The sequence below is a fragment of the Pteropus alecto genome, unplaced genomic scaffold (genome assembly GCF_000325575.1).
Source record: "Pteropus alecto unplaced genomic scaffold, ASM32557v1 scaffold326, whole genome shotgun sequence".
Taxonomy (NCBI): Eukaryota; Metazoa; Chordata; class Mammalia; order Chiroptera; family Pteropodidae; genus Pteropus; species Pteropus alecto.
Genome location: NW_006438873.1, coordinates 857841 through 872598, shown reverse-complemented (window position 1 = coordinate 872598; position 14758 = coordinate 857841). Strand labels below are relative to the sequence as shown.

General features: G+C 42.6%; 1 protein-coding gene across 1 annotated transcript; it reads left to right on the top strand.

Annotated features, from left to right (window-relative positions):
- Positions 1 to 10175: 10175 nt before the first annotated feature.
- Positions 10176 to 14335, top strand: LOC102895418 (zinc finger and SCAN domain-containing protein 5B). The gene is made up of 4 exons (XM_025049644.1): positions 10176 to 10607; positions 12042 to 12254; positions 13407 to 13431; positions 13542 to 14335. Exons 1-4 carry the CDS (start codon positions 10245 to 10247, stop codon positions 14333 to 14335), a joined length of 1395 nt encoding a protein of 464 aa, XP_024905412.1. The 5' UTR covers positions 10176 to 10244.
- Positions 14336 to 14758: the final 423 nt, after the last annotated feature.

Here is a 14758-nt window from a genome sequence, read left to right as displayed (position 1 = left end):
CAAGTGCTGACTCCCAGGGCAGGAAGCCAGCCAAAAGCCACTGCACGTGCTTCCTTCTCATGAAACTAAAAAAAAACCCTTCACATTCATCTTCCAATTTTAGGCATTAGAGCTTTTTGAGGGCAGAGATTCAAAGGGGCCTCGGGTAACAAGATAGACTGGTGAGGTCTGTGGTGAGCTGGGAGAACAAACTTTGTTAAAAGTTACTGCTCTCAGCCTCAGCTGGTGGGTGCTGCTGTTTGGGGACCGGTGTGGTGTTTACATATCCCCTGACATGTTGTGAGAAGCCAGGAATCCTGATCTTTATGTGAAATGTCTAAGGTCTACATGAGGGTGACTCATTTGCAGTCGAGCGGATGACGGGCAGGAAAGGGAGAGGGATCTTCATCCTAACCCAGAACCCCAACCCCAGACAACAGCAAATCTCTGTCTTCTAGAGGACTAATTGTAACCCCTTCATTTTGGTCTAAAATAAGGAAGAACTGGTTGAGGGTGATGATTGAATATTCAGCACAATGGACAGAGCTAGTTGCTCAAGCCAAGTGGACTTTGCACTTCCCCACATTCAGAAAATCCACTTCACCTCCCTTCTCAGGTGGCAAAGAGAAATAAAGCTCTCATGCAAATTGTTTGTAAACTGTACAAGCCTCCTACCCCCCGCCCCATTGTTTTATTGCTTATATGTGAGGGGAATTCTTTGCTTAGGCTGAAAAGACAATGAGTCTGCATTTTTAAAATCCTAGGAGATTTTTCTGAATGCCACATTGCTGCACCACACAGAAAGTGGGCATGGATTTTTAGAAGCTGCTTAGCTCCAAAGAGGTAATATTCAAAGACATACATATGCCTTTTTTGGAAGAAACTGCATTTTCCACCATCACAGTTGGCAATCCCTCCAATTTCCAGCTGACCTTAAACCATCATGGAAACCAGAAAGACACGGCCTACCATGGTCATGTCAGGGTCTTGCTCCATCACTGATGCTGATATTGCAGTCACGTGGTGACACAAGTGAATGATGTGGCGAGGGGAGTGCTGGTTCCTGGGATAGAGTCACCAATAATGAGAGAGTGTCCTGGAATTTGGCGATTGACAACAACAATGACGGGGATAATAGCATGACTTAGCCTTCAAAGGCAAGTGGAAATCCAGTTGTGAAAAATAAAAAGAGTACAGAAGGCATGGCAACCTCTTTTGTTGTTGAATTGGATTTGAGTCTAATGAATTAACCAGAAATTTGTAGGAACATCCGTGTGTTGAGATGGTTATTGCCTGATTCCTATGACTGGAGGTGGGGCCTAAAATGCAGTCTAATATGGTGGTTAGCAGTACCAGCCAAGGAGTGGCAGAGCTGGGCTTGAATCTTGCCTCTGACCCCTTGCGACATGTCAGCTTGGGCATGTTATTTCAACTCTTAGAGCTGAGATTTCCTCTCTGTAAAATGAGATCATTATAGTACCCAAGTTACAGGGCTACTTCAGATTGAATAAGATAATCCATTTAAAGATATTAGCACAGTGCCTGGCATAGAGCAAAGGTCCAATACAGGAGCTGTCATTTTTTATCATCCACTTAGCATCACTCTAGAAATGTTTATTGCATTCCCTTAACTCTGAGGAGCAGCATAAGTCTAATCACATATGCAAGCATTCTCTCTGATCATGTTTCATCACTTTTTGTCTGTTTTTTCCTTTCTTCCATCCATCCATCCATCCATCCATCCATCCATCCATCCATCCATCCATCCGTCCATTCATCCATCCATCCCTCCCTCCATCCAACCATCCATCTGTGTCAACTAGCCTCTGGTAAAATGGGTTTCATTATATATCATTTCACTTAAAATCACAGAACCTATTGACAATGTTAAATGGGGTCTTACTCCAATGTCTCCTTAGGTATCTACTGCTGAATAACACACTACCCCCACAATTCAGTGGCTTAAAACAGCAACTCTTTTATTATATACCATGATTTTGTAAGTCAGCAATCCCAGCAGGGCTTGGCTGCATGACTCTCTGATTTCATGTGGCTTTGACAGAGGCCGCTGGTAGTATTCAGCCGGTGGGTGGTGGACAGATCTGGATGTTTCCCTTGCATGTCTGGTGCCTTGATGTCTGGCTAGAAGTCTGGCTTCTGCTGGGACAGTTGACTCGAGTTTCTATACATGACCTCTCCAATATGATGGCTTCAAGGTAGTTGAATTCTTTAGTTCATTAAGAACAAGCTGCTGTAACAAAGAGTCCTCAAAATACAGTAGTGCCACCAAGATAATTTATTCTGCTGTCACCCTCCAGTTCAACAGGAGGCAAATAGGAGCTGGTAGGCTGGCTGTGACATCTTCAGCTATGTAATTTCCATGTCTGAGTTCATAAGAAAGCATCATCTGCCACCATTGAGAAATGGGGGATGGAGGGCCCATTATTTTAAAGAAAGGCCTTTGAAAGGCTACGCCTCATGTAACTCATACACTTCTATGCATGGCTGTTCTTAGTCATGAGGGAGGTTGAGAAATGTCATTTTTAGCAGGGGGTAACTGCCCAGTTAAAGATGTATAGTAATGGAAGAATTGGAGCTAGATATTCAGCCACATCCTCTGATTTTCCATTGGCCTTTGAATTTACATTTTTTTCTCAGCAACTTCATGGCAGGATGGCTAATCCAGGATTCTGACATGCCTGCATCCCTGCCTGATATCTAATATATCAGATACTTAGTGACTTTTAACAGTAGAATGGGAGCAGAGAGGCCAGGCTTCAGGGAGAAACAAGACACAGCTCTGCCTTCAAAGATCTCACAGAGGGAGAAACCAGATCAATGAGTGGACAGGTACCATGTGAGGGGCAAGGTTTTGGGGAGAAGGACAAAGGGACAAGGAACATCTACAAACTTTGAGGTCAGGCTGAGAAACTAGTCCTCAGGGGGACTAACACATGTGGCTTCTGATTTGCAGGGTGTTTAGGTGCCTCCATGAGGCCCAGAGGTAGGCACAGTGGGATAACCAGCAGGGGGCTCCCCAAGGGGAGAGCAATGACTATGGAGAGGAAACAAACACAATTCGGATCTCTGATTTCAGTCTTGAGAGCACTAAATTTCTTAAGAAGGTGTCACACTGAGGGGTGACTAGGCTGTGAGCTGCAAGGCAAGGGGTACAAACTGTAGACCAAGGGCCAGGTCCAGCCCGGCTGCTTGTGGATGCACAGCCTTGGAGTTAAGAACAGTTTTGCCTTTTTAAATGACCGATAAAGAACAAAGAAGAATGTGGGCAGACTGCAAAGCCTGAAGTGTTTATTATCTCACCCTTTACATGGAATGTTGGCCAATCCTTGATGCAATAACCCAAACATAATAGAAGAGTTTTCTCCTTCACCTAGGAGTCCAGGGAGGGAGTCCCAAGTCAGCCAAGGGCTCTCCTCTACGTAATGATTGCTTCTACCTAGTGGTCACTTTAGGGTCTTGCCTTTGGTTTGCTCTAAGTGGGAGAGGAAAGAGGATTTGGGGTCAGGAGAACCACTGCTTTGTAAAAGCCTTGGCCCTGAAATGGCCTGCCTCATTTTTGCTCATCATCATCTGACCACACTTGGCTGAGATGAATAAGGGGAGATGGGAGTGGGGGTGAGGGGGTAGGTCTTCAAAAGGAGAGAAGACCTTTGTTCCAGGAGCAATTTGCCCTCACACATCCTGGTGACTCATGACAAGACCTGAGGAGTAGACTCAACAGCTGGGAGAGAGATGCCTCCTGTGCTCAGAGGAGTCAGGTGAGAGACACCCATGAGGAAGTGGGAGGAGGTGGACATGTATCGGCCATGGTCCTTCTTTCATCAAATTCTCCAAACTAGTCTCTTAAAAATGCTTAAATTTTTTAAATTGTGTTAAAACACATGTAAAATGAAATTTACCATCTTAAGCATTTTTAAGTACACAGTTCAGAGGTATTAAGTACATTCACATTGTTGTACAACCATCCCTGTCATCTGTTTCCAGAACTCTCTGCATCTTGCAAAACTGAAATCTGTCCCATTGAACAACTCCCCACCCCCAGCCCCTGGCACTCATCATTGTATTTTCTGCTTTGAATCACAGTATTTGTCTTCTCATCAAGTTTATTTCACTGAGCATAATATCGAGGTTCATCCATGTTGTAGTGTATGACAGGATTTTCTTCCCTTTAAGGCCAAATAATGTTCCATATCACCTGAGGCATGGAACATTTTTACAAGCTGTGAAAAAATCCTTGCCTAAGCCCCACTTTATACCAGGGAAGTCAGAGTCTCTGAGGGTGAGGCAAGGCATGGGTGGTTTTTTATTTGTTCTCTGCTTCCTGGTGATTCTATTATCATTGATGATCTGAGGTTTAGGGAGTTGTCTTTTCAATGTAGGTCTCCATGGGGGGCTAAATTTGAGGCCTGTGATCAGAGGTCTTAGGGAGTGTTAACTGGATTAATCTCTCCTTGAGAACATTCAAACTAGAACAGATTAGTCTCAGGTTTAATAGACTCTGCCAGGTTCATCAGGTACAGACAATCCCCCATCCCAGGGTTTCTCAGCCTTGGCGCCATTAACATTTCAGATGAGATAATTCTTTGCTGTGAGGGGCTGTCCTGTGCATTGTAGGATGTTGAACAGCATTTCTGGCATTCTCTCCCCATTTGTGACAAAGAAGAGTGTCTCTAGACATTGAGAATGTCCACTTGATATTCCACAAATGTCCACTCAGTCCAAAAAATTACCCTGGACTGAAAATTCCCATCCTAAAGGATATGAATGTGCTGGCTGAAAAATTACTGCTTGGCTATTGCCCATGGGAACATAACACTCTAACAATAAACTTTCTGCTTCTGTACCCCCGCATTCACAACTGACCTGTGGGTTGACAGTAAGTAAAAAGAAGAAAAATAGACTTGTGTGTTCAAACAGGATGAAAAATAGGGATTTAGGGTTTAAAAACCCTGTACCTCTACATTTCGGGGCTGCTTAATTTGGGGTCTGCGTACCCCTGGCAGACCCAGCTAGCTGAATAAAGAGTGTGTTTCCTATAACTCACTGATTTCTGGTGGTCCGTGTGTCTATCAGGGCCTGGTGGCTACGACATGAACTCACAGGTTAAATAAGGAGACAACTAATTCAAAATATAAAAAATATAAAAATTGGATTACAGATACTTTCAGAAATGAGTATTATAAATATAAATAAGCATAATAAACATAAAAAATTAGCCAGATGAAATAAGAATAAAAATTCAAAAACATAAATATAGTTGAATATTAGTTTAAAAAATATATATAGTAGGTGAAATAACATTAGTTACGACGTATGATAGAATGGACACAACAGAAAAACAAATTAGAGAGGTAGAGATAACATGGGGGACTCTTCTAGAAGCCACAAAATATAGAGTCTTGGGAGATAATAGGATTCGTGAGATAATAAGATTCCACAAAAGAGGGGAAAATAAAAATGGAGAGGAGGAAATATCCAAAGAAACAATGAAGATCAGAGAGTTCCTGTGTACCCTTCACACAGGCTCCCCCAGTTACCACATCTTACATAACCCTGTAGAATGGTCTACAGCAGGAAGATGGTAATGGCCCAGAACTACTAACTAAACAACAGACCTTATTTGGATGACCAGAGCAAAGAGATAAGGGATCCTGGGTGGGAAAGAAAGGCCAACAGATCAATATTTCCCAAGATAGATTTGCTTCAGAGGCATTTAATAAAAGCATTTTGACTGAGCAAGGAGGGATCTAGTCCCGTAATTAAAATAATGCCTAGGTCAAAGCACTGATGTCTTCCAAATCTGATCATTCAGCCAAGAGTGTGAATCTAGAGAGAGAATACAATTTATGTAGAAACAAAACTGAGAGCTCAGAGTTTCATAGACAGCTACCCAAATTAGATATTTTTAGCTCAGTTGAGAAATTACAGCAAATCTGAGGTCAAAATAATAAAAGCCATGGTGCTGTAAACCTAAAACTGCTCTAAAAACATAAAGTCTAAAAAGAATTTGAAGGCTACAAACAAGAATGAGAAGAATTTCTAGAATGAAGGATTTGAATAAGTTGGATAGGTAGATGGTAGTTTTGGGCAGATCCTAGTTAATTCTGGGCATTAGCATTATTTGCATGAACTTACTGATGGAATCTGAATAGTTAAGAGGGAAAAAGATCAGAAAGCATCAGAAAATAATCATCACAATTTGCGGGGCAAAACAAGCTTGTATCAGGCCCTTTCCTGAAAGTCTCGTACTCTTCAAAATCCCTCAATTCTACTCAAAAGGAGTTTGAAGTTCACGGGGTTAAAAGGCTCGTCTAAGAGTCCCCATGGATTGGAACCAAAATTAGTCTAAAGCCAACCACCCTGCAATTCATCTGAAATGTTAAAAAGTTGGCTTTGAACCCGAAACAAATAAGTCACTATTTGAATGGATTTGTTATGATTTGATTAACAATGGGACCCTCCAAGATAGTAATCTAATCATGCCCAGAGTTGATTAAAATTCAACCCAGACTCAATGATTCAATCAATAACATTCATGTAGAGCATTAGTCTCTCTATAAATCACCTCCCCCACCCCGGGAGGGAGGGGATCAATATACGGCTGATGTCTACATGCTTTTTTTCTGGTTTCTGTTGTTTTTATAAAAGGGTGAATTGACTAATGCAAACCGGTTATTTAATCTACCTTGAGCAAACTTTTAACATGTTAATTTCAAGATATTAAAAAATGGTAAAAAATGTTTTTAAAATTACTAATATTCCTTGTGTTTTAATAATTACTTCTCACTTGTTCAATATCTTGGTTTGCTAAACTGATATGACATCATTGTCATTCTCTCTTGGTGTATGACCTCTGCTTTTCCAAGTGTCTGCTTAGAAATATGTTCTTCTCACACTTTGCCTTGCCATCTTATTTTAAATAAAATTATTTAAGAATCACTTAAATTTTTAAAAAGTGGGTAACCCAAATGGGTTCAAACTTTTGGATCTGCAGACTCTGACTCCTGCAGACACTTCAGAAGTATGATAAATAACTCAGTGGACTGAGACAACCAACGTTGAGTCTAGCGTAGTGTTTCTGTTAGCGAGGTTTCACTGGGAAATCTAATCAACGTGATTGTCTAAAATGGTTCATTCCATGTTCTTAAACCAATCACTGGGCTAATAGGAAGTGAGGCCCGGAGCGTCTATATAAACAGAGACTTCTCAGCTCACGGCACAGGTCGAGATCCAGTCCCAGACTCAAGAAGGCTGAGAGTCAGAGGCTGAGAAGGAGGTAAGTGATGTGTGGGGGTGTCTAAGGGCACTTGGAAACAAGGACAGATAGAGGTTGGTTTCAGAAAGATTGAGGTTTATGTTCATTGTGCATTAGCTCTGAGACCTTGTGAAAGCAGTGGATTGCTCTTGTACCTCAGTATTAACTTTGATTCCTTGTATAACTCATGGTTAACATATACATGGTGTGGTTTATGTTTTAAACCAGGGGTTCTCAACTTCAGCACTATTGACATTTTCGTCCTGTCCTGTGCATTATTCACATGGACTTGCTGATGGAATCTGAATTGTTAAGAGGGAAAAAGATCAGAAAGCATCAGATAATAATCTGTAGGGCATTTAGCAGTGGCTCCCCTCCCTCTGTGCCCAGGTTGTGACAACCAAAAATGTCTCCAGACATTGCCAAATGTCCTTGGGGCTGGGTAGGAGGACTCCTCGTTGAGAACCGCTGATTTAAGTATCAATGACTACGAACAGTAACAATGTGCCAGGCGTATTATCAGCATCCTCTTATTTTATCCTCAAACAATTTAGGGGTCGGTTTCATCATTCCGCTTTACAAGAAGGATTATCATTCTGGAAGAGTTAAATGATTTGCTCAAGGCACCACACCTAATTAAAGCTAAAGTGTAAAATTAAAACAACCCTGAGCTGAGCAAGTGTCCCCAAATGGTCTAAAATATGAAAAAAAATCAACCATTAGGAATTTTAGGTAAATATGTTAGCTTTAAATGTTTCTGTATGGGGTGCAGTTTTCCTAAAAAGATTTGTAGCCATGTCGTACTATTGCTAAAAAAGTGGTCCTGTATTTTAGTATCCACAGAGTAAATTCAAACCTTTAATGAAGGACCTGATGTCAGCCTACTAATCCAGTAAGGATCAGAGCCGTTTTCTCTAGCTGGGTGCTGGTCCGATGGCTCTCACTGGTACTCAAGTCCCCTCAGAGGTGAAATGCTGAAGTGTGTACCAGATTTTATTTCATTTTATTTTTTTTGCAGGTTGAGGCTATATATATATTTATTTATTTAATTTTATTTTTAAATGACAGTTGACATACAATACTAGTTTCAGGTGTAAAACATAGTGGTTAGACATTTATGTAATTTACTAAGTGATTCCCTAGATTAGTCTAGTACATACCTGACATCATTCATAGTTATTACAATATTATTGACTGTATTCCCTATATTGTTCTTTACATACCCGTGATGATTTTGCAACTACCAATTTGTGCTTCTTAATCCCATCACCTTTGTCACCCAGCCCTCCAATACCCCTTCCATCTGGTAATCACCAATTTGTTCTCTGTGTCTATGAGTTTGTTCCGTTTTGTTTATTTTGTTCTTTAGATTCCACATATAAGCGAACTCATGATATTTATTTTTCTCTGTCTGCCTTACTCTACTGAGCACAATATTCTCTAGATTTATCCCTGTTGTTGCAAATGGGAAGATTTCATCTTTTTTCACAGTTGAGTAATATTCCATTGTATATATGTATCACATCTTCATCCAGTCATCTATTGATGGACACTTAGGTTGCTTTCATATCTTGGCTCTGATTTTCTTTTTCTTTTGAGGTTCTGTGGCTTGCTTCAGTGTGAAAGATCCCAAAGTGATTAAAAATTACCAGTCGAATCCCTGCCTTCCCCAGGTTGCCAGTTACATGACACCTCTTTCAATTCCCAGGATTTCAGGCTGTCTTTTCTCACATCTCCATGTATTTTCACATATTTTTCCACCTTGTGAACACAGAAAGCTCTGGGAGCCACCTCCCTACACACACACCTCTCCTAGGGTCTCATCCTCCTGGCTCTCCCCTGACTTTGCCCAACAACCCCGCCTCCTAATTCTTTCATCAGACCTTCAGGTGGACCCTTACCTGTGGCTAGGAGGGACACTGGGCTGCAATTTTTCATCACTCTTGTACTTGGAATAAAATGGGTCTCTGGAGAATAATAGAAGGTGGCTCTTGCCTTTGGAAGCTAGATTTAGGACCTGTGAAAAACTTTTCTTTTAAAATCTCGCTTCCTGAAAATCTCAGAGTGTTAGATTTTAATCCATTTTCCGGTGTGAGATTACATATATATGATCCATTAATCCAGTAATCCAAGCAGATTAATGAGTTGTCATGGGCAGGGGGGGTGGGGGGAGTGGACAGAGAAGGGGAAGGACTGCTCACTGGGCACATGGTTTTCTTTTGGGGTGATGAAAATTAGGTTCTGGAACTAGAAAGCAGTGAAGGTTGGATTGGACAACATCACAAATGCACTTAGTGGCACGGAACCATACACTTTAGAAAAGCTGAAATAGTGAGTTTTATTTTGCACATTTTGCCATAGTAACAAAATATCTGTCCCTCCCCTGGGACAAACAAAGGAAATGTGTTGGAGACAACCTTATGTTAATATTTCCCATGCTATTATACCACATGGATCCCCGGGGTGTAAGTATTTTTCTGTATTTTCCTACAGGATCCTGACTAATGCAGTGATTAAACATGAGCAGTCAAGATCTGTATCTTTTCTTGACAAGAAGCTATAGAAACTGATATGATTGTTAAAATTGATTTTAGGAGCTTCACACTTCACAACCATATTTCACTTCCAGTGAAAGAACACGGTCCCAATTTACGGATGAGAAAACTGGCCTCACCTCTACATTTAGAAATCAGAACCTAGGGGCCATTCAGACATAGAAAGCAGCACATATAGTAAAAATAGGCATCAGAAGAATAACTGGATTAACTTCTATGGTGCTGAAGATAGGACCAGTGGGGGCTGGGCATCCAGTATTAGGGGGAGGGACTTAGAAGGGAAGCAAGCGTGGAGTAAGAAGCTAAATTAATCAGATTCATTCCCTCCTCCCTGCCCCAGACTTCTGAATCCATTATAGAGCAAACGCCTTCTCTATTAGACACTGGCTTCAAGAAGTTTGCTCAAAGTTGTATTGGAAAATTTCCCAGTAAATATGGCTGCTGACCAGACATTTTTGTGGAGTCATGGGAAACCCCAAGAGTCTGTGCCACTCCAAGATTTCAACATTACTGAAGGGCAAGACTGCAACGCTGAGACTTGGCACGTCACTTTTAGAGCGTTTACCGGCTCAGAAGAATCAGACCCTGTGGAAGACCTGCGGAGGCTCCAAGAGCTCTGCCATCTGTGGCTGAGGCCAGATGTCCACACCAAGGATCAGATTCTGGATAAGCTGGTGATGGAGCAGTTCATGATCTCCATGCCACAGGAGCTCCAGGTCTTAGTCAAAGAAAGTGGCGTAGACAGTTGCAAAGACCTGGAGGACATGCTAAGAAGCAATGCGAAACCCAAGAAATGGGTGAGTAGGACCTTAATGAAGGTACAGCGGGTATGGGGGCCGCGAGGTGGGGTTGGACTAGAAATGGCATAAGGGGTTTATTCAAGATTCGTGGTTCTCGAAAGGGAGCGTTTAACCCTCAGAGGACCCTTGGCCATGTTTAGAGACATTTTTGGCTGTCACAATGGGGAGCAGAGGGAATGCTACTGGTGAGGAAACTGAGGCACAGACGGGATACATCCAAACAGTGACACAGTCTCAGCCTGGGCAATGGGTCTCATGAGTCTACACACTTTACTGTCACCTGTCTTGCCTCTCATGGGGACAGTTGTGTAGGGATATTCTAGAGGTTCAAGGAAAAGGGAGCCTGACACCCGTACTTTGGTAATTAGAGTCTTGAGATGATGCTGAGGGAAAAAGGAGCTGGGATAGAAACTGATATGATTGTTATAACATATCAGTTGATTGTTATCATATCAGTGGGTGTTTGACTAGACCAGGATTTCTCAAACTGGTAGTAGTGATATTTCAGGATGGACCACTCTGTGCTCTGGGGCATCCTGAGCACTGTAGGATGTTAGCAGCATCCTTTGCCTCTCCCAACTAGGTGTCAATGGCAAAACTTGGCTCTTTGCCCAATGTTCCACCAGGTAAAAATGGGCCCTGGACTAGGAAACACTTCCATGGGGACACTTTTCATTATGGTAGTTGGAGTGCCTGCATGCTTTGAAGAAAGAGTCAAGGAAGGGAAATGGGGAAAAGAAGCAAGAGTCAAGAGAATCTAGGTGGAGATGAAACCTGGTGTAGCACATGGCATATATTTGCTCCAGTCTTGGGGATGTAAATTCATTTAGAGGTAATTTTGTACATGAACAGGAGGGCACCAAGATAGTTCGATGTGGCAATCCTTTTCCTGTGCACTCTGGTGTGTGGCAGAATCCTTTAGGGGTGAGCTGAGGATGGGAACGATAAGCTTTGGCCACATGGTGGAAAACTTGATGTGAGGAACAGAAAAAGGTTAATCTGGAATAATCATAAAGGCATTCTTTAGACCCGGTTAAGTGAAATGTAAACCCCAAACATTTGAAGCATCTCTTTGGCAAAGTGTTAGATTTTCATCACGCCACATCTTACCTTCCTAGCTCGGGGGTGGACAAAGCGTGTATCAGGATGAAACAGCTTGAGCTGATTTTTAGGTGAGGGGGCAGAAAAAATGGGGTAGGTATGCAGGTTGATCAGATATTGTGGCTAGAGTCAAATCAGAGATGTATTGTGACAATTCAAAGGTGAGACCACCTAATCTTGATCTAGGCCAGTAGTTATCCAATGCCAGGGGGTGGGGTGGTTCCACCTCTCCCCCAGGGAGCATCTGGCAATGTTGGGGTTGGGTGGGATGCATACAGGGAGTCTGAAGGCCACATCCCAGTTCTTACCTTGTTTTATTTTCTCCCACAGACCGTAGTCAGTTTACAAGGACAGAAATTTCTTCTGCGAAATTCGGATGTTGTGATGGCTGAAGCTGAGGTCAGTGACACAGATGATGTGACAGACTTGTCCAGAAAGCCTCCATCCTCTGTGAGTAAGACAGAGATACATCCTGAGAACAGCCAGAAGGTCTTCCAAAAGCTGGAGAATGTGCCGAGAATTGATGAAATGTCAAGGGGACAGGTGAGTGTCATGCTCTGATCTCTGAGGACAGGTGGGAAGTACAAGAGAAAGCAGTGGGTGTAGCTGCTAGAGTGTCAAAACTGGATCCATTTACCTAGCAATTCTCATGGATACATTAAATCCAGAGACATTTCTGAGCCAGTGTGGACAATAAAGACCTGTCAACCTTTGTCCCTCTATCATTCAAGCTTTTTTTGTGTTAAGGGTGGGGAGAAGGAGATAGTTTCTGTGAAATGGTACCAGGTCAGTTTGCTGCAGGTCAGTGAACTGAAAGCTAATTTTTCTCAAAGGCACCAATAGAATGACAATTGCTCAAAGGACCAATATTCAGAATTCTGTCAATTGTTGAAATTAAAGGAGTCGCTTTGCCTTCAAGAAGACCTTTGTCAATGTCTGGAGATGTATTTGGTTGTCAAAATGGGAGTCAGCTGAGGAATGGTATTGACATTTAGTGAGTGGAGACCAAGAATGCTGTTTGTCACTTTAAAGGCACAGGACAGGCCCCCACAACAAAGATTCTAGCCAAAGTATCAGTAGTGCTGAGTTGGGAGACCTGGGTCTAGTCATTTGGCTCCCACGGTCAGAAGCTGGGGTGACAGGGAGAGGTACATCATTAGGGAACTGAGAGTGAAAACTGTGGTGTATGGACTTGATTTTATGGTTTGGTGGGTACAGATTAATGACAGACTTGGAGAATCAGGTGATGATTATATCAGGGATGATGGGGTAGTCCCAAGGAGGTCTGGGCAAATCTACAAAACTGTTAGGAAAGCTGGCATCTCTGATCAGGAAGATGGCAAGATGGGAAGAGATGAGACAAGCTGTAGCTTTCCACTGACACATGTTCGTAATTATACTTGGTTGCCATTGCCAGGGTTGGGGAGTTCTGCCAGAGACTGTTCCTGAAAAAGGTGAACTGGAGAGTCTGAGACCCGCACAGAACTCAGAGGAGGATCCGATGGAAGACAAGGAAGAGATGATGACATCCCCAGAGTCCCGGCCTCTAAAGTGTCCTGGTGAATATGGAAATGGGGACTTCAGGGGGGTTAGCAACTCTTCCTAAGCCGGGTGCCGGGCTGGATTTCCATCACCACCATCTCCTGGGGAGAGCTGGCTCTTAATGCCAGGCCTTCTCCATCACCGACTTTCCAGAGAATCCTGCAGTCTAACCTCTCAAGTTTGTTGGTTGGCGAGAAAGTTCCCAGCCAACACACTGTTAGTTCAGATGTGTTGGATACTATTGTCAAAAACTTTATCAAATGTTCTGTGTTAAACCCTTTCTTCCAGAAGAGTCTGTGAGGGCAGAGGATGGGAAGAACCTCCAAGAAGCAACTTGTATTAAAAATGTGGATGCCGACGTACCTTGCACCCATGGTTCAGAGACAGAGGTTTTGACCCAGAGTTGGAAAGGAAAAGACTCTTGGAGTCCAAGGGATCCCCAAAGAAGAAAACAGGGCAATACCTCCATTCCCCAAGAGGTGCCTCAAGGAGCCATGTCATTGGACACGGAGGAATTCTCCAGACAACTCAGGTCTAACTCAAAGCATTCACCAATCACCATGGGACCATTTGGTCATTCGGTTAGGAAAGAAGCCACGAGACAGACACCGTATGAGTGTGGCACATGCAAGAAAAGATTTAATTATGAATCTCAGTTGAACGTTCACCAGAGGACACACACAGGAGACAGACCCTTCAAGTGCATGGTCTGTCTCAAGGGTTTCATGCAGTCCTCAGACCTCCGAGTTCACCAGCGGGTCCACACCGGGGAGAAGCCGTACACCTGTAAAGTCTGCTTCAAACAGTTCACCCACGACTCCACCCTGCGAAGTCACCAGCGGGTCCACACAAATGAGAAACCTTACCAGTGTGAAGTCTGTGACAAACACTTCAACCACAAAGGGAACCTCAATGTCCACCTGCGCACTCACTCGGGGGCAAAGCCCTACCTGTGTCACCAGTGCCACCAGGACTTTCGTCAGCTGGGAACTTTGAAACGGCACCAAAAAACACATTTGAAAGTGACCACTCAAAGATTCTGCCATCAAGCCCAAGTCCCTTCCGCTCAAGAAGGAAATTGATGGTGATTCGTCACCTGTGTTGCAAAAATGATATATGATGTGTGAAGTACTTATACAGTTTCTGGAACACAGTGAGTGTTCTATAAAATGGAATTAGGATTTTTGAATAATTATCTCTATTGGTTTTTGTTTTTTGTTTCATTATGTCCTATTGTTCTCTTCCTTATAGGTTTTTTTTTTTAATGGTGCTATTCTTCCAATGAATAGCATCATTAGTTGTTTTGATAAATATTTTGTAATTAAACCAAGGCTGCTGGTTGTCCCCCTGTTATCTGTTATTTCATTGTAAAATAGCGTGATCTCAGTAGGGTGATCAGATTAACTGAAGGACACCAGTGAAATCTGAATTTCAAACAAACATTTTTTTAGTACACATATGTTCTGAATTACCCATTTACCTGAAATTCAAATTTCACTGAGCAT